The following is a 20,070-nucleotide window of genomic DNA, read 5'->3' as shown; positions in this document are numbered from 1 at the left end:
CTATTGATTTAATTTGTTTTCCTACGGTTGATAGATAGAAAAATCAGTCCATTCCTTGAATACTATGAAGGTTGGGAATTTGGGCCACAGGCAGAGAGAAAAATGCAGCCCAGTGATATCTTTGTAGAATAATCTGCTGTAGCCTAGATTTCAATAAAGGTGTCGCTTTCACTTAAAAAGAAGTGGGGGAAAGCATTCCTCACGGACCCTGCATACAACGTACTTCATGCTTACTGGCAATTTTTTTTAAAAAAATCAGAAAAGCAGAACATTTACGAGATTATGGAATCTTAAGATGACTTTGATTGTTATTGGCACACAGGCAATAGTCTGAGATGAAACAGACCATTTTAACATTCGATTCTTTTCATACTGTCCTTTTACCCACAAGAAACCGGTAAGAATTAGGAGCACTTTAGCAGCCATTAGAAAAGGGGAAATTGCAAATGTGCTTTTTTTAATGTTGTCACGAGGTCGAAGGGCATTCCAATGTGGTGTCCCCCGTGAAGGACACGCACGTCATTTACCTGCAACTCATCACTCAGACAGCATCTCCGTCCAAAGGCTTGCGCGGACGATTATTTTATGAGCCATCTGACTGTAGCAGATGGTTCATTACACATGTGCGCACAGGTCAAAGGCTTCCAGTGTCACAGAGACGCAGCAGACCAAAACAAAACCATCGTCACGTTTCAACCAGGACGTACAGCAAAATGTTTGGATATTAATTCAATATTTTCAATTTAGCATGAAAAATGAAACGTCCTGATTAGAGATATGAATTATTATTAACCAAAGCCAGTGGGGAAGTAGAGTTTCTGTGGATCCTTGTGTGTAACATTCTCTAGAATCCATGGGCTATTACTCTGTGATAGAAGAATATTTGCAAGAGCCAGCCCCTCTAACCTATACGTGTCCATCTGCGCACATTAATAGTGCAAGGCAGGTACACAGAAATGCTGGAGAAACTCAGCGGGTGCAGCAACATCTATGGAGCGATGGAAATAGGCAACGTTGCTGAGCTGATATTGAATTAATTTAGTCAAACATGCAGGTAATTCGGAAATATAGGCAGCATAAAAAAGGACTGCTTCGTGATTTTATCACATTCAGAATATTCCCCAACACATCATATTGCAGGATTACAATGTATAATGCAATCTCACTAAATGCGCCTTACCGCACAGTTCCCTCTGTTCATTTTTCCTCACACACACCGAGGAAAGACAACAGCATTATCCTTCCCGCAAACCTGCACTTGAAAGCAAAAAAAACGTAAATGTAATCGGATTCCAATTATCAAGCACATTCTTCCAATGATTTGGCCTTCACCTGTAATACTGTAACAGTTTTAACCTTTCAATATAATGCAGCCGTTTATTTCCTTTCCCCATTGTAATTGGAAGTTGAGGAATAAAACCAGTGGTGACGGCATCATCTATCATTGGGAATGGAGTGCACCTGCAGGTTACTAATTAAACACTGCATGTTGGGAAAGAAAGACGCAAATGCATTCTTGCCACCACACCCTCTCCATTCATCTCCACACAGTGGGATTCATTGCCACAGAAGCTGTGGAAGCTCTCAGTGGATATTTTAAGGCAGAGACATACAGATTCTTGATTAGTACGAGTGTCAGAGGTTATGGGGAGAAGGCAGGAGAATGGGGTTCGGAGGGACAGAGAGGTCAGCCATGATTGGGTGGCGTAGTAGACTTGAAGGGCCGAATGGCCTAATTCTGTGCCTACGACATCAATTTATCTCAGACTGCTTTAGCTGGTTTATTAATCAAGGTTCAACTGTTTCTTGCAGATGTGAAAAACCTGGAGAACTACCACCTGGTTGAAAGTGTACAGGAGCAGGTGAATGCCGCACTGCTGGACTACACGATATGTAATTATCCACAACATACAGACAAGTTTGGGCAGGTGCTGCTTCGACTACCTGAGATCCGAGCGGTCAGCATGCAGGCTGAAGAATACCTCTACTACAAGCACCTGAATGGAGATGTACCCTGCAACAACCTTCTCATTGAAATGCTGCATGCCAAACGAGCATAGGCTGCAAGGCCAGGGCCTCTGCACCTCCAACAAGCCTTCTGGGCTGCACCATGCAATCGTAACTTTAAATGGGGAAGCAGAAGAAATGTTTCAGTGCACTGTGTGGCAAGGAGACAACACAACGAGATCTGGTCGTCATTAGGCACGGGATGGATCAGGCTCTTGCCTTGGAATCTGATCCAGGGATCCCACCACACCTTCAATGCATCAACCACCCACCCCCAGCCCCCCCCCACACCCACCCCACCCAACCCCCCCCCAACTCCCCCCCCCCCCCCCACCCCCTCCCCCCCCCCACCCCACCCCCCCACCCCCACCCCCCCTCCCCCCCCCCCACCCCACTCCTCCCCCCCCCCCCGCTCTCCCCCCCCCCCCCCCACACCCCCCACACCACTCCCTCCACAAGGGAAACCTCTGAGAGGCCTTTAAGGAAGAGCTTACTCATATCAAGTTTAATATCACAACATCATTTCCCGTCTCTTTAGATAGACCATTGAATCTGGGAAATGTAAGAATAAGAGTGGGTCTTGTGCACTATTGGTATCGCAGTTGGGGCCTCACATGCACCAAGATGCCCAGAGATTTCAAAGCATGTGGGACTGGAAGCAAACCCGGTGTTAGTAACGAGCTCTCATCAACCTAGTCCCTCCCTCCTCTTCCCCAATGAAAGTGTCCCTGGTGATTGTAGGTATGGTACCTGATACGGGATCTGAAGGCCCGACTCCAAAATGGCTTCATTCTCCATTAGTTTGCTCAGATCCCATCACAAGAGCCCATCACTGTGTTGGGCCCAGACAGGCAGCAAGGAACCATCTGTCAAGTCATTAGCTTGACAGTCACCTTACGTACCCATTAGGTTTCCTTAGCCAGAGTGCGTACACTGTTTGACGACCAAGGCCTGGCCGCAGAACAATCATGGGAGAAGGAAAAGCAAACTTTAAACTGATCTGGGATGTCAAAGGCTCATTTCACATTCACAACTCTTAATACTTAGCATTGTAGTATTAAACCTGTGATGTCACAGTTAAGTAGAGCATTGCCTTATTTCTGTGAATCTTGAATATGCGAAAGATTATAATTGAAGTATTAATACTTCAAACTCAGCAACGAAGCTGTTTACATTTACGAGCTCCTCTGTGAAGAACTGTGATGATATGAATTGCAAAGCAATGACTTCCTTCATTACTTCCTTCATTACGTTTGATCGGTAACTTTTTTACCAGTACTTAATGTTTATGTCGTGAGACACTAAAATCAAAAAGGGAATTCTCACTAAGACTTTTAATTTCAACAGATCAATCTTTGACCACAATGATCACTTGTATATACAATTAGATTTTTTTTTTTGTCGGGATTGTTGGCTTTGTCACTGGACTAGTTCCGTTGATATTGTACATCATAGTTTACGGAGTAGACAATTATGTTACTATTTATTTATCCGTTGTCTCATCTCGCTGTGGAAGAGAGCACGACTGACAAAGCCAAATAACTGCATAACTTTCACTGCAGCACCTTTCAAAAATTTGCAGTTACAGCCAGTTCAGGGACAAACATATCTTAAAAAGAATCGAGCAGTTTGTTTAAATATATATTATATATATAGTAGGAATCAGATAATGTAAAAAAAAAAGATAAATCTGTTGCAAATGATGTGAATTATGGCTTCATCTTTAACTAAGCAGAAAGCTTTAAAGTTGAAATCTTGCATTAAATAATAAATTGTCTTGTAAACTATATGTTCTATACCAAAGACTGTAGTTAGCTTATGTTTTTCTGTACTCCGTGGTCTTACTGCAGTGCAGAATTGTAAAACCGTGATACTTACTTCAATGGGCATACTGATAGCACTGAACAAGCTTTATCTGCTCCATGGAGAGTGAACGCGTGGCTCCTCCTTATACTCTTAGCTGCCTGCTCCAGGTCTTAGGAAATCCCTTTACTGACGTCTTACAGAACATTCGTGAAGCTTCTTCTCCTCTTGTGTTGTTTACAGTTCTTTTGGAGGGTGTTGGAATTCAATCAGAACAGTTCTACCTTGCGATTGACTTCAAGGACACTGCTAGGCCAAAGAAGGGCTCCTTTCACACTGCCCAAGACTGTACATTAACGAAATAGGCTGCGGTAAAATGATTCATCTGGCCAGCTCTGGTAGTAATTATAAAAGGATGCAGAGAACACAAAATAATGTTAAGCTTTTACTGTTTTCTGATTGTGCTACACTTTGTGAACAGACATTCTGTCTCATCAGTACTTTCCATGTAGGCTGTTGTTCTTTGGCTCCCCTTGGATTTCAGACCATTCAGCCCATCATCAGTGTGCAGATACTCCACCCCTCCTCTCTCAATGTACAATATAACGGCTGGAATGACATGCTGTCATTTCTGGCCAACAGTTTCTTTACACTGACTGGTGGAGTTTTACAGTATTTCAATAAATAATGATATGCACGGCATATCGCTTGTCGAGTCCACAACCTTTGTCGTGTTATTTGTGTGTGCTTTACTTTGTACCAGAGGGAAATCAAATGAACACTGCACATTACTGCTTACATTGATATAACCACCATGCACTGAACTCATTCCTCTGTGTCTGGTGAAGGATATGTTGAAAACTCACTATCTCACTACTGGCTGCTCCACACCCACCCAATTACTTAGTTAGAACATAGAACAGTACTGCGCAACAATAGGCCCTTCAGCCCACAAAGTCTGTGCTGAACATAATGACTATCCCTTATCTCACTGCACAAAATCCACATCCACCTCCATAGGCCAGCACGGTGGCGTAGCGATAGAGACCCGGGTTCGATCCTGACTGCGGGTGCTGTCTGTACGGAGTTTGTATGTTCTTCCCGTGACCTGCGTGGGTTTTCGTCGAGATCTTCAGTTTCCTCTCACACTCCAAAGATGTACAGGTTTGTAGGTTAATTGGCTTTGGTGTAAATGTAAAAGTTATCTCTAGTGTAGGATTGTGTCAATGTGCGGGAATCGCTGGTCGGTACGGACTCAGTGGGCCGAAGGGCCTGTTTCCGCGTTATATCTCTATAACTAAAAACTAAAACTCCGCTATATGTTAAACTGGGTTGCTGTGTCATGTGTAACATATCAAAAGCACAGCAGCAAAATAATCGATGACTGCCTTACTAGAAAATAGTTCGTTCTAATAGATTATCGAGCATCTCTTCTAACTCGTCTCTGCAAATGTTTGCACTTTTACAAGACCAAGTTTGGGGTATAACTCTCAGTTGCCCCTTTTTTACAGCTGCCACCTAAGCAAAGTCACCTAAGCCGAGCCTGTGAAACTATGACATCCTTGCCATTGAGGCAGCATAGTGTAGGTTCACGAGGTTAATCCCCGGGATGGCGGGACTGTCATATGAGGATAGATTGGAAAGACTGGGCTTGCATTCACTGGAATTTAGAAGGATGAGAAGGGATCTTACAGAAACGTATAAAATTATAAAAGGACTGGGCAAGCTAGATGCAGGAAAATGTTCCCAATGTTGGGCGAGTTTAGAAACAGGGGCCACAGTCTTAGAATAAACGGGAGGCCATTTAAGACGGAGGTGACAAAAAACTTTTTCACCCAGAGAGTTGTGAATTTGTGGAATTCCCTGCCACAGAGGGCAGTGGAGGCCAAGTCACTGGATGGATTTAAAAGAGAGTTACATAGAGCTCTCGGGGCTAGTGGAATCAAGGGATATGGGGAGAAGGCAGGCACGGGTTACTGATTGTGGATGATCAGCCATGATCACAATGAATGGCGTGCTGGCTCGAAGGGCCGAATGGCCTCCTCCTGCACCTATTTTCTATGTTTCTATTTTCTATGTTTGATATCCTAAACATTACGAACAAGTTCTCCGGTGCTGTCTTACCTGTTGCACACAGAACATAGCTAAGTACAGCACACGAACAGGCTCTTTGGGCTAAAATGTCTGCGCCAAACATGAAGCCAAGACAAACTGGCATTCTCTGCCCATACATAATCCATATCCTTCCATTGCCTGCATATCCACGTGCCTATCTAAACACCACTGTTGTATCTGCCTCCACCATCACCCTTGACAGCGTGTCCCAGGCACCCACCACTTTGTGGAATATGAAAACTCGCCCCCCCCTCGTACCTTAAAGCTATGCCCTCTAGTATTTAATTTTCCCACCCTGAGAAAAAGATTCTGACTGTCCACCCTATCGATGCCTTTCATGATGTTAAGTACTTCTGTGAAGTACAGTTAAACATACTTTAGTCCATCTGTAAATATTCTGGAACTTACCTTATTTCTGAGACCAAAATATTGAGCAGAGGTTTAAAACATGTGGCAAATGCTGGGTACCTCATAAACTAACAATGGATAGGGCAGGTTTTGAAAATCCTCGGGGGGACAGGGACATCTTGTTTGTCCCCCCGCCCCCCCATGTTTTGGGAGGTGGGGGACAAACCCCCCCATGTTTTATGAAACATGTTGCAGTAAAACCACCACCACAGCCTCCGAGGTCAGCCAGCTCCGTGATGGTCAATCGACAGGCTCTGGTCGATTCCAGTTGGAAGCCGCCAGCTCCTAGAATCTAGCAGCACGGGACTAGCTGTTGGGCCCACGTCAGCTCATCTGCCCCGGGACTGGCTGTAGCACCCAGGTCAGCTGGCAGGTCTCGTTGTAGCGCCCAGATTGTCTGCGTGCCCTGCAATTATCAGGTCGCGAAAACTAATTGAAATAAAATATGCCTGCGGGCCAGATGATTTTGGGTTAAGGGCCGGATCCGGCCGTGGGTTGCCGACCCCTATCCTAAATGTCAGACCTCATTGTATCCCCCCACCCCCCCCATTTGATAAAAGCGATTTCTGCCCATGTTTGGTGGGATATGGACCAAACGCGGGCAGGTGGGGCTAGTGTAACTGGGACATATTGGCCGGTGTAGGCAAGTTGGGCCGAAGGGCCTGTTTCCACGCTGTATCACTCTACGACTCAAGTGGAAAGAGAAGTAGCTGAAGTGAATGGGCTACTCAGTATCTGAAAGAGAAACAAAGGCCATCTCTGGCCTCAAGCATCAGCCTGACCCGCTGAGTTCCTCCAGCACTTGGAGTTTCACTGCATACTGATTGCTATGTATGGAACAAGCTGCCAGAGGAGGTAGTTGCAGCAGGGACTATCGCAACGTTTATGAAACAGTTAGACGGGTACTTACATAGGACAGGTTTGGATATGGGCCAAACGCGGGCAAGTGGGACCAGTGTAGCTGAGACATGTGGGGCAAGTTGGGCCGAAGGGCCTGTTTCCTTCCACGCTGTATCACTCTATGACAATGCATTTCGTTGTCTCTGTACTGTACACTGACAATGACAATTAAAATTGAATCGGAATCTGAATCTGACTCTACGAATAAAGAATTTGTGAGCTAATGCATCAGGAGACTGTTGAAATGAGACACTCTGCATTATCCCTTCAATGGCTACAAAGGAACAAGTGTATTCATAATTTACCATCTAACATTAACCCACATCTCTCTGTCCTGCAGTTAATCAGCAAGTTTTAGCACTAGGATACTTATTATAATTCAAGCTTTCTAAGGTTTCAAGGCCAGTTTCTAATTAACGATATCGTTCTGAATAAAGATACATTTGTGCATGTTATCTTTTGAAGCCCGTGACACATCAAGTAACTCTATGGAATAGTTAACAGCATGAAAACCCATGTAGAATGAATTATGCTTTAAAACTTTTAGACTACTTCTGTACAAAAGTACCTCTAGTGAGTTGATGGTGAAACTCCAGGATTATTTCAATGCTACATAGACAAATGATTTCACTCACTGCAGAACAAAATCGAGGGTCACACACACGTGATCCATTACAATATATTCATAACAGATGCAATCCATTTTAAATGCATGTCATGTAGAAAGTGACAATAATGTGACAAGCTGTAAATCTCACCACAGCCTGGAGAATTTAAAGTCCTTTGAGTTATGTTCCTCTGTTAATCTATCATAATTACAATTGTTATGATAGATTTTAACCACTATAAAAAAGCAAATGACGACAATTAATTTCACGTGTCTCAAATATCGATACATCATGGGCATGGCAACATTTCTTCTTCACAAATTGGATCTCAGTGGTAAATCCTGCAGGTTCTAACGAAAACATATTTGTAGCATTCAGATTCCTTTGTGTATCTGATAATATTAGCTTATCGTATTATCAAATGATAAAACTAGTGCTACATGCAGCACCTCAGATTTGTGCATTTCCAACAAGAATTAGTCCATCCTTTTGTGATTATTGACGAATAATGTTTAATATTTGGTAAAACAGATACAGAGTAATACCAAGGTCCAGTTACTATGCAGAGTGACAATCTCTGATTAATATTGAAGATAGTTACATGCATGGTGTTTAAGAATTGGTTGCTACGTCAGGTCGTGTTGCTCTTTATATTGTATGACTTTGACCATCGGTTTTTACTACAAGTGTTAATAACTACAACTCACACAATCGTTACTTTTGCTACTTTCAACTGGAGTAATTATTTCAGTCAGGAGTCACGTTCCAGATATAAGATAAAGAGCAATAAATAATAGTTGCTAACGCTGTTTCACAGTAAAAACTCAAAAATGCCATTTCCCTAAGGATTGTTGTTGGTCTGATGTGTTTTAGTCAAGTGGAACACAGTTAAACTGGAGACTAACCTCCTTGGTCTTATGAAGGATAGCAATTGTTTAGGTGGCAGAGAGTGCCGGAGTATTAATGATGACAGAACGCCCATCATCAATCTGTTTTACCAGAGTTCTTAAAGACACTCAAGAGCATTCGGCACCGCACACCAAGGTTCCGCTGCAGCACCGTTACTTCCCAACCTTGTGCATAACACAAGTCAGAAGGACACCCTGTCATCTTGATTTAATCAGTCCAGATACAAGCTGCCAACTTGCTTTATAGCCGTGACATTCAGCGAGAGGCAAGAGTGGTCCTCCAGCTCCAGAGGAACGTGCAGGCTGCAAACATCTTCCTTGTTCTCCTGTCCTCTGGCAAGTGGGTCGGCAGCTTTGCAGCCCTGCGGGGAGAATAAACAAAAGGTGTTGAATTAAGACAAGGAGCAGCATTTCTTCCTCTTTAAGAGCTCAAATGTCCCGGAAACTATTACTATCTTTCAAAAGCATCACGGATGAGTGATCTGTTGTCTTGGTGGCGACTTTCAAATCCCTTTTAATTGGTTTGCGTTATTCTGAGAGTTTCCACCTGCTTGACAGAAAATCCTTAACACAAGAACTCAATGGCAAATATCACATTTATTCCCATGTTGTCTGGGTTTCTCCGAATGCTCACAAAATTCCCACCCGTTAAATGAATGCTAAATAAATTATTATTAATATTATTTGACAGCGTCCTGCAAAAAATATATGTTTTGGGAATAATGTTTGAAAAACGAATTGAAGCAGACTAAAATTATTCTGTTTATATAAAAAGCCCATTTTCAATCTCTTCCATATGCTGCGGCTTTTTATAAAATGATAACGGCCACAAAGTAAGTTCTATTGAAGAGAAAAATATTTAGATGCTGTAATGTGGTTTACATCAAATGCCAATATAAAGAAAAGAAAAAGCCAGAATGGGTTTCTGATTTTGGATCTTCAGCCATGATCATATTGAATGGAGGTGCTGGCTCGATGGGCCGAATGGCCTACTCCTGGCACCTATTTTCGATGTTTCTATAAAAAATACATTCAGAGCATTTTGAGAAGTTCTTTAGAATGCATCGATGAAAGCTTTATATTTTTTCCATCCTTTCAATAGTAACAATCTTCGCTGCCCAACCACAACATTTCCCAACATCCCATTAATTAACAGAACAATGGTCAGGCTTTACAAAACCAATCTGTCAGATTCAAAATACAAATACACAATTCAGCCTCTTCAGGCACAAAACCCTCCCGTGGTATTTAAATTGTACAGACACAACATAAAAGATTCAAGGCTACCTACAATCGAAAGCCCAAGCAGTACATTGACAAAAAAAAATAGAACAACTAAATAAAAGATGTCATCCTTTTAAAGGTGGCTTCAGCGTGAACTCAATTCTCAGGTTATCTGTCCTTTTTTCTTCGGTCTTTTTAAAACCTCTGCTTTGCACAAAGCCCTGATATGTGGGCCGAAACTCCTCCATTTCCTGAGTCCTGGTGCACATGCTCGTTGCCAACTTGGTGAGAGCTCCGACACTTCCTGGCGTGAACACGAACCTACCTGGGAAGCTCAGACCACTCACGCCTGTGTCCAAGGTGTCGGCAGAGAAACAAGGAAGTGCAGATGCTGGTTTATATTACTGTATTCTCCAACACCAGTCCGAAGAAGGGGCCCGCACCCAAAACGTCACCTATCCATGTTCTCCACAGATGCTGCCTGACCCGCTGAGTTACTCCAGCACTCTGTGAAACGTCACCTATCCATGTTCTCCACAGATGCTGCCTGACCAGCTGAGTTACTCCAGTACTTTATATGATCTTACCCTCTGCTCCACTGGTGCCCATGGTATCTTATTCACCTCAGCACCCAACTGCCTTTGTTCTTCATGACTTGTGACCAATGATTAGACCTCTTCTCTAACAGTCCTTCCAGTACGTTTAGCACCAATCTCCAATTACTGAGCTGTGCTCTGTTTGAGTAGCAAGAAACTGCAGATGTTCAAAGTTCAAAGTTCAAGTTCAAAGTAAACTTTATTGTCAATTCAATTATGCAACAGTAGTTACACAGAGGATCGAAATTACGTTTCCCCATACTCCAAATGTGCAAGTAATATTAAAAACACAGACAGACAACATACCAATAAATATAGACAATAGACATACATTATTTAAAATATTAAAATATTCACAGTATGCCAAAATGTAGCAAAAACGTTGAGGTATTTTAAAAAGGGTGCAACAATGAAAGGTGCAATATAGAAAAAGTGCTAATTTCGTACTGGAGACATTGAGCCAAAGTTATTTTCACAGTTTGTTGTCTTTGTTTGGATATTGTTCATGGAATTTTCTTAAGTGTGTTGAGTAGTCTGATGGCCTGAGGGAAAAAGCTGTTTTTGAATCTGGTGGTTTTGCTCCGCATGCTGCGGTAGCGCTTACCGGAAGGTAGGAGGGTTAACAGATGCTGGTTTAAACCAAAGATAGACACAAAATGCTGGAGTAAGTCAGAGGACAGGCAGCATCTCTAGAGAAAAGGAATGGGTGACATTTTGGATTGGGACTCTGGAGAGAAGGAATGGGTGACGTTTCGGGTGGAGATCTCTCACCCATTCCTTCTCTCCAGAGATGCTAAGTTACTCTTGCATTTTGTGTCTATCGTCAAGTTTATGTGAGAGGCACCAGAATTTAGGAGAGGGAGATGGAGTTGAAACATGCATGATCCTGAGAGCTCTCAGTGGGGTGGATGTACAGAGGACCTACATGGAAGAATCAAGAGACAGCGGTCACAACTTTACAAATGAGGAATGGTCCATTTCCGACATATGTCAGTTTCGGGACATATGACAATAAAACACCCTTGTCTTGAAATATCATTCTCTCTGCTAGAAGCAGAGGCTTTGAATACTTATGCAGCAGAATCTGGAGTGGTGTTGCTCCTAGATTAGCCTTGATCTCACCAACCCAAGGAGCGGGCTGAGGGCGATTGCTGATCTATACTCCTACCTCCAAGGTCTCCATGTTCAGGGGAGGTTGGCCTGCTCTTACTGAAGTGGAAGACTTGCTTGACATGATCAAGTCAAGGGTGTACAGTTTAGTTTAGTTTCTTGTCACGTGTACCGAGGTGCAGTGAAAAGCTTCTTGTTATATGCTAACCAGTCAGCGGAAAGACAACACATGATTACGATAAAGGGCCTGTCCCACTGATGTGACTTTTCAACGACCTTCAAGCTCGCTTGAAAAACCTCGAGCTGGATCGACCGTCAGCGATGAAACCGCGAGCCAGATCAACCGTGTGCGCACACACACACACACACACACACACACACGCACACACACACACGCACACACACACACGCACACACTCACGCACACGCACACGCACACGCACACACACACACACGCATGCACACGCACGCACACACACGCACACACACACACACACACACACACACACACACACACACACACACACACACACACACACACACACACACACACACACACACACACACACACACACACGTTGGGGGGCCAGGGACAGCAGGGGAACGCTGTGTGAAATTCACACCCGCGATGAACAGGAAGGTAAAAGACGGCTGGCACAGTGTACGGTAAGTCCTTTTGAGAGGGGGGGGGGCGAGAAGGGGAGAGAAGGGGGGGAGACACTTTATAAGAAGCCAGCCAACGTTTAATAAAGTTTAGCGGGCATTTAACATTACCGGTCGGTTTACTTCCCTTTCGTTGCTCTATGAGCTTTACCTTCGACTACCTTCGACTACCTTTGATTAACTCCCATTGACTTCGATTACCTACGATAGCATTACGACCTACTATGACCTACCTCGACCAAACCTACGAGTAAAAAAAATAACGACTTTTTTCCATGGCGACCTTTTTTCACTCTCGGTCATTTTTCAGCATGTTAATGTCACAGAGAGTTGTGAGTCTGTGGAATTCTCTGCCACAGAAGGCAGTAGAGGCAGGTTCTAGATACTTTCAAGAGAGAGCTAGACAGAGCTCTTAAAGATAGCGGAGTCGGGGGATACGGGGAGAAGGCAGGAACGGGGTACTGATTGGGGATGATCAGCCATGATCACATTGAATGGCGGTGGGACTCAAAGGGCCAAATGGCCTACTCCTACACCTATTGTCTATTGTCTATTGTTTATTTCCCAGGGTATTCTAAAACTTGAGCGCTTAGGCTTAAGGTGAGGATGGAGAGATTTAAGAGTGACCTCAGGGGTAATTTTTTCACTTTGAATCTTAGAGGGTAGCCAGTATCTGGAATAAGCTGCCAGAGGAAGCTATAGACATGGATACAATTACGACTGTTAAAAGGCGATTGGACATATGGATAGGAAGGGAATAGAGGATACGGGCTAAATGTAGGAAGATGGGATTTGCCAAGAATCTCATCTTGATCAGCATGAACAGGGTGGGCTGAAGGGCCTGTTTCTGTGCTGTACGACTCTGATTCCATGAAGGTGGACAAGAGTCAAATCAGAGCGTATAAAGGAATAGCAGAAAGAGGCCAGTAAATACCAATTCAGAACATTCCTATTTCTCTTACAAAAACATTTTTAAGAGATTAGATTAGATAATAATACCTTTCTTGGTGAATTACAAAACTCAGAGGATAAACAAAAATCAGTTCTACAAATCAAAAACTAAGGGCGGGCTTGCTCTTCCAAATTTCAGATTATATTACTGGGCCTCCGCCATTAAGTCCTTTCCTTTCTGGCTGGCCACCTCAAATATCCCTCCGAATTGGCTAAAAGTAGAACAAGGAGATTGTCACCCATACTCAATAGCTACCATCCTACTAGCTCCTATCATATTATGTATTTAATCCTGTTATGCACAATTTGATACGTGTATGGAAGCAAACCAGAACCCATTTTGAACTTAAACCTATATCTTCTCGCTTTGCCCATAGCAAACAATCCCACATTCAAGCTATCTATTTTAGATAAGACTTTCTCTACATGGAGTGAATTAGGAATGCACAGTGTCAGAGACCTATATATCGATGGTACATTTGCCACCTTTACACAGTTACGAAAGAAAGTTGAACTCCCAAATAGTAACTTCTTCAGATACTAGCAAATCAAGGATTATATACGAAAGCATGTCGGGATTTGAAGTTGAGAGGCAGTCTCAAATAGATGACTGCCTTAAAACATCACCATATCAAGACAAATCCATCTCCTATATGTGTGATGTCCTATCAATAACCTCTACATCCTCTAGCAAGTGTAAGATCAATTGGGAAAAGACATAAATGTGCAAATACCAGATGAAATATGGGAGGAAAGCCTCAAACTTATACATAGGTGCTCAAACAATGCCTCATACAGTTCAAAATTATACATGGACTTCACTACTCCAAGGCAAAAATACACAGTATATATCCAAATGTTTCTCCGACGTGATAAATGTCACTCCTCAGATGCTACTCTTTGTCATAACTTTGTATGGTGCCCTAAACTCACCTCTTTCTGGTCTGATATATTTAAGAATATCTCAGACACTCTTAACATCCCATTAAACCCTTATTAATCATCTTTGGGGTATCTGAAACATCAAGACAACTCGCAACTGCTCAACGACAATTCCTCTCCTACTGTCTCATCACGGCAAAGAAACTACTGCTCATGTCATGGGAAAAAAACAACAGCTCTCAATTCAGAATGTGGCTTCATGTCTTGACTGGTACAATGCATTTAGAAGGAATAAGATATGTTCTAAATAAGATATGCTATATTTAAGAGGGAGTTAGATGTGGCCCTTGTGGCCAAGGTCATCAGAGGGTATGGAGAGAAGGCAGGTACGGGATACTGAGTTGGATGATCAGCCATGATCATATTGAATGGCGGTGCAGGCTCGAAGGGCCGAATGGCCTACTCCTGCACCTAATTTCTATGTTTCTATGTAAAGGATAGAGTCAACTAATTTAATAATATCTGGCAACCATTTATGTCATTGCTTGCACAGAAGAATATTGACACGTAACACAAACCTACCTACACTCTAAACTGTCCATTTTAATGAAATTATGAGTAAGGGATATAACCATATAACAATTACAACATGGAAACAGGCCACTCAGCCCTTCTAGTCCCTGCCGAACACTTAGAAGAAGAGAGATAGAAGCTTTAGAAACAAGAGTCTCCATAAAGAATCATTGCACGGAACTGCAAAATTATTGATTTATTATTATTTTTCAATGTTGTTTTTATAAACATACCCGTCCATATTGTTTGTATAATACTCAAATGTTCCGTTTTGATATGTACATTTGGAAAAAATGAGCTTGGATATGGCAACATAATCTGTGACCATTTGTTTTATTGCTCAAGAAAATTTATATATAAAAAAATAATAAAAATAGTGTAGCATGCATGCCATGCCTGACAAGTGCCATGTAGGAAGGAATTGCAGATGCTGCTTTATATTGGACAGGCAGCCTCTCTGCATAGAAGGAATGGGTGACGTTTCGGGTCGTGACCTTTCTAGGGACTGAAGAAGGGTCTCGACTCGAAAGGTCTCCCATTCCTTCTCTCCAGAGATGCTGCTTGTCCCGCTGAGTTACTCTGAGTAACAGAGCAACTCAGCTTAAACAGCTGAGTGCTGAGATGTGTGGCACAAAGTTTAACAGAGTGTGATCAAAGGGAGTACGGCTGAGCATTGGTTTGCACTCCCACCAGATTCACACTGCTTCTTCTCATGATAAACACCCGTGACTACCTGTCAGCAACCTGTCACAGCTGCATCACTCACTCCAACAAGCCCTCCTGCTCCTCGCAAACACCCCTCATAGTCGACAGCCTGGTAATGAACAAGAACATAGGCTGGGCAGATCTAAATACACATTAGGATTAACACAAAGTGCAACAAGGAGACACTTTCCAGAGCCTTAATGAAGGCAGTGCCTGAGGATACGAGCCCTTTTGAAAAGCAAATTGCCCATCGTGTGAATCTAACCCACATTTAACATTTAATTGAAGAGATTTAATAGGAGTAACTCAGCGGGACAGGCAGCATCTCTGGAGAGAAGGAATGGGTGACGTTTCGGGTTGAGGAACTTCTTCAGACCTAACATTTAATTGAAATCTAACGTCGTCTAAAGCAGAGCAGTAGGAGACAGAATGCCTGGATCTCTCTCCAGTAATTTACTGCCCTTGTGCGGGAAACTTAGGAGGTGCATCCCTAACGTAACCTGGTGCATTTTTACTGGTTGTTTGCACACTGCCCCTGCAGCATTCCTCTTCCGCCTGTGTTTGTTCGATGTGGGAGAGAGCTGTCTCAAGGTTAATTCTTCCCATGCAAGCGAGCAAAACACTTACGCATTCATTTGTTTCAGGTTGTAGCATTGAATTAATTCTCAGTGGCATTGGTAACTAATCCATTCGCAGAGACTTGCTCTATACCTTTCAGTGCCATTACAAAGCACTTAGAAATGTGCATCCATTAGCTGACACCGTATGAACCCTTAAAGTAACTGACATCTTCCCCGCACCCCATGTATTTATAAAATAAACTCTGTCCCCCTTACTCTTTGATATTGCTCTGGAGCCCCTCGCAATAGGTATCAGGAGTCACCCAAACATCAGGGGAATGTGGAAAGTCGTGTGGGGCTTTACGCCGATGACACATTACTATATCTCTCCGATCCAGAAACCTCTGTTCTTCCCTTGTTAGATTTTATTAAATCATTTGGCAAGCTTTCTGGATACACAGTCAACTGGAGTAAGAGCGAGTTCATGCCTTTATCAGACAATATAGATTCAGATTTTCTTGAGGCTCTACCATTTAAGATAGTATATGACCATTTTACATATCTAGGACTCAAAATACCCCTAAACCCCAAACTTATATTCAAACTCAACTATGCTGATATGATTACAAAGTTAAAACTGAACATAGAGAAATGGAGGATTTTACCCTTGTCTATAGTGGGGTGTATTAACGCTATCAAGATGGTGTCTCTTCCTAGATTCATATATTTAAGCCAAAATCTTCCAATTTTTCTTACTTCATCATTTTTTTAAAAATTGGACTCCACTATCCTTCCATTCATTTGGGGCTATAAAGCCCACCGTATATCAAAGGCACATCTTCAAACGCCAAAAAATGAGGGAGGCATGGGCCTTCCTATATTTAGGCAGTCAATGCTAGAGCTCTGATGTACTGGCAATGGGGATTCCCAGATGAACCTCTGGATAATAATAATAATACCCCTTTGTGGCTAAACATTGAAAACACAGCAGTGAAAAATTCCTCCCTCTGTACTTTGCTTTTTTCCAAAACAGAATCCCCACATAAGTTGGTTGGTGAGAACTTCATTTTAAGAAATTCTATTCGAATCAGATAAGAAGTTTCAGTACATTGTCAAATGTCTCTATTTACACCCCCATATGTCACAACCACTCCTTTTTGCCATCACAGACAGATGGGGTGTTTGCTGTCTGGAGGGACAAGGGCCTTGCGACCCTCAGAGACCTATATATTGACAAAAAGTTTGCTTCGTTTAATCAGCTGAAATCAAAATTTAACCTTTCCAACTCTCATTTTTTTTGCTATCTCCAAATTAGGCACAATGTTAAAGATCAAATTGCAAATTTTCAAACCATGCCTGACAGTTGCCCACTCTATGAGCTCCTGCAGCTTCCTCCAGACTCCAAACATCTAATATCTCGCTTTGTGAGTCTATTCACCACCTCTGTATCCACTACCCATCTGAAAGAAGCCTGGTCTACTGAGCTGAATTTCGAGGTGTCTGACGACACTTGGAATGAAGGTCTGACCAGAATCCAAACTTGTTCGATCAATGTCAGGTATAAACTGATTCAGTTTAAAGTCATCCACAGACTCCATTACTCAAAGACCAAATTACATCGAATCTACCCTGCTATTTCTCCATTATGTGACAGATGCAAAAGTGCAGATGGTTCTTTAACACATATTTTCTGGCTCTGTCCTCATATACAAAGATACTGGTCTAAAATATTTAATTGGTTTTCTGGGGTCTATGGAAAAGATATTCTCCCTGATCCAGAACTGGCACTTTTTGGATGCTCAGAGACTGCTTTGTACTTCACGTCTGAAGAACAACAAGCACTGATGCTTGGTATGGTGGCAGCCAAGAAAATGATCCTAACAGACTGGAAATCATCTACACCCCCCTGCTTCGAAAAATGGCTCAATGAAATGATAATAATCATACAGATGGAAAGGATACGCTTCTACAACTCCAAGGTACCAAACAACTTTTTAAGTGTTTGGGGACCATTTATCAACCATCTCAAAGTCCAATAATTTCATAATTTCATATTATCTGCAGTGATGTAGTCCTGTGACCTTTACTTCTGCTTTTGCAATGCATGACTGTGTAGCACCATGTGGATTGTACCAATACTGTTATGTCTGGCGGCTTTGTTTTATTATTATTTTTTTTTAAATTATAATTATTTTTTTTTCCCTCCTTTTTTTTTCCTGTTGTCTTTTTCAGTTTTTTTTTTTTTATTTTATTTTGTTTGTTTTGTGAAAAAATTGTATAAAATAATAAAAAATATTAAAAACAAAATAAAATAAACTCAAGTTTTAGGACACCAGTCAAAAGGGCGGCAAGGTGGCACAGCGTTGGAGTTGCTGCCTCACAGCGCCAGAGACCCAGGTTCGATCCCGACTACGGGTGCTGTCTGTACGGAGTTTGTACGTTCCCCCGCGACCCGCGTGGGTTTTCGCCTGGTGCTTCTGTTTTCTCCCGCACTCCAAAGACGTACAGGTTTGTAGATTGATTGGCTTGGTATGATTGTAAAATTGTCCCCCCTAGTGTGTGTGTGTGGGATAGTAATAGTGTGCAGGGATCGCTGGTCGGTGCGGACTCGGTGGGCCAAAGGGCCTGTTCCCGTGCTATACCTCTAAACTAAACCAATCTCTCCAAAAATGGCACCACAGGAATTTAACACAAGTACGCTCACTATTTTTACAATAAAAAATGATCCATGTTAAAGCAAGGGGATTGGTACAAGTGCTCAAGTCAGGGGAACCTCAACAATCAAACAGAACATTATGTATACAAACTAATCAGAAATTCTGTTCACATTTATACTTTATAAACTGCAGATATAAGAAAGCAAACTCCTTCATCGATGTATTTGTTCAATGAATTAATTATTAACAAAAAAAAAATCACATTACAAAACGATTTCCTGACAGTCATGCATCCCATGGGAGTTTAAGGTTATGGGGAGAAGACAGGAGAATAGGGTTGCAAAAGGGAGATCTACAAACACATAGTAGAATCGCTCCGCACTCTAAATCTTTAGACAATAGACAATAGGTGCAGGAGTCGGCCATTCTACCCTTCGAGCCAGCACACCGCCATTCAATGTGATCATGGCTGATCATCCACAATCAGTACCCCGTTCCTGCCTTCTCCCCATATCCCTTGATTCCGCTATTTTTAAGAGCCCTATCTAGCTCTCTCTTGAAAGTATCCAGAGAACCTGCCTCCAAGCAGGCAGAGAATTCCACAGACTCACCACTCTCTGTGAGAAAAAGTCTTTCCTCGTCTCCATTCTAAATTGCGTACCCCTTATTCTTAAACTGTGGCCCCTGGTTCTGGACTCCCCCAACATCGGGAACATGTTTCCTGCCTCTAGCGTGTCCAAACTCTTAACAATCTTATATGTTTCAATGAGTTACCCTCTCATCCTTCTAAACTCCAGAGTGTACAAGCCCAGCTGCTCCATTCTCTCAGCATGACAGTCCCGCCATCCCGGGAATTAACCTTGTAAACCTACGCTGCACTCCCTCAATAGCAAGAATGTCCTTCCTCAAATTAGGAGACCAAAACTGCACACAATACTCCAGGTGTGGTCTCACTAGGGCTCTGTACAACTATCTATTCCTATAGCACACTGTAAATGGCACCATTGTAATCATGTATTGTCTTTCTGCTGACTGGTTAGCACACAACAAAAGCTTTTCACTGTACCTCAATATACATGACAACAAAACGGAGATCAGCCATAATCGAATGGTAGAGCAGACCTGATGGACCAAATGACCTAATTCTGCTCCTATGTCTTATGCTCTCATGGACGACTTCAAAAAAGATTCCAACGGCTTCAAAAAAAGTCTTTGCACAAATGAGTCACTGTCTAAAAATGGAATCAAGATCTGTAGCAACATTCTAAAGCATCCTCCTGAAAGTTACAATTGCCAATGTCCACATTCAGACTGCAGTCTTGGAATCACGGTGTGATACAATGTGGAAACAGACCCTTTGGCCAAAGTTGCCCACACAGGCCAACATGTCCCAGCTACAC

The 20,070-nt window shown here is 42.5% G+C and overlaps 2 protein-coding genes across 2 annotated transcripts in view; one reads left to right on the top strand and one right to left on the bottom strand.

Annotated features, from left to right (window-relative positions):
• The window catches only part of nr5a2 (nuclear receptor subfamily 5, group A, member 2), a 178,168-nt gene extending 175,905 nt beyond the window's left edge, over positions 1–2,263 (top strand). Inside the window, exon 7 of the mRNA XM_055642450.1 lies at positions 1,813–2,263. Within this exon, the coding sequence (XP_055498425.1) occupies positions 1,813–2,060 (248 nt within the window). The 3' untranslated portion in view covers positions 2,061–2,263. The remainder of the gene's footprint in view (positions 1–1,812) is intronic.
• A 5,243-nt stretch (positions 2,264–7,506) lies between these two features.
• LOC129700667 (adhesion G-protein coupled receptor D2) overlaps positions 7,507–20,070 on the bottom strand; it is a 311,685-nt gene continuing 299,121 nt past the window's right edge. Inside the window, exon 25 of the mRNA XM_055641248.1 lies at positions 7,507–9,111. Within this exon, the coding sequence (XP_055497223.1) occupies positions 8,962–9,111 (150 nt within the window). The 3' untranslated portion in view covers positions 7,507–8,961. The remainder of the gene's footprint in view (positions 9,112–20,070) is intronic.

The sequence above is a fragment of the Leucoraja erinacea genome, chromosome 10 (genome assembly GCF_028641065.1).
Source record: "Leucoraja erinacea ecotype New England chromosome 10, Leri_hhj_1, whole genome shotgun sequence".
In the NCBI taxonomy this organism is placed as follows: Eukaryota; Metazoa; Chordata; class Chondrichthyes; order Rajiformes; family Rajidae; genus Leucoraja; species Leucoraja erinaceus.
Note: the sequence above shows the minus strand (reverse complement) of the source record. Positions and strands in the feature narration are given on the sequence as shown.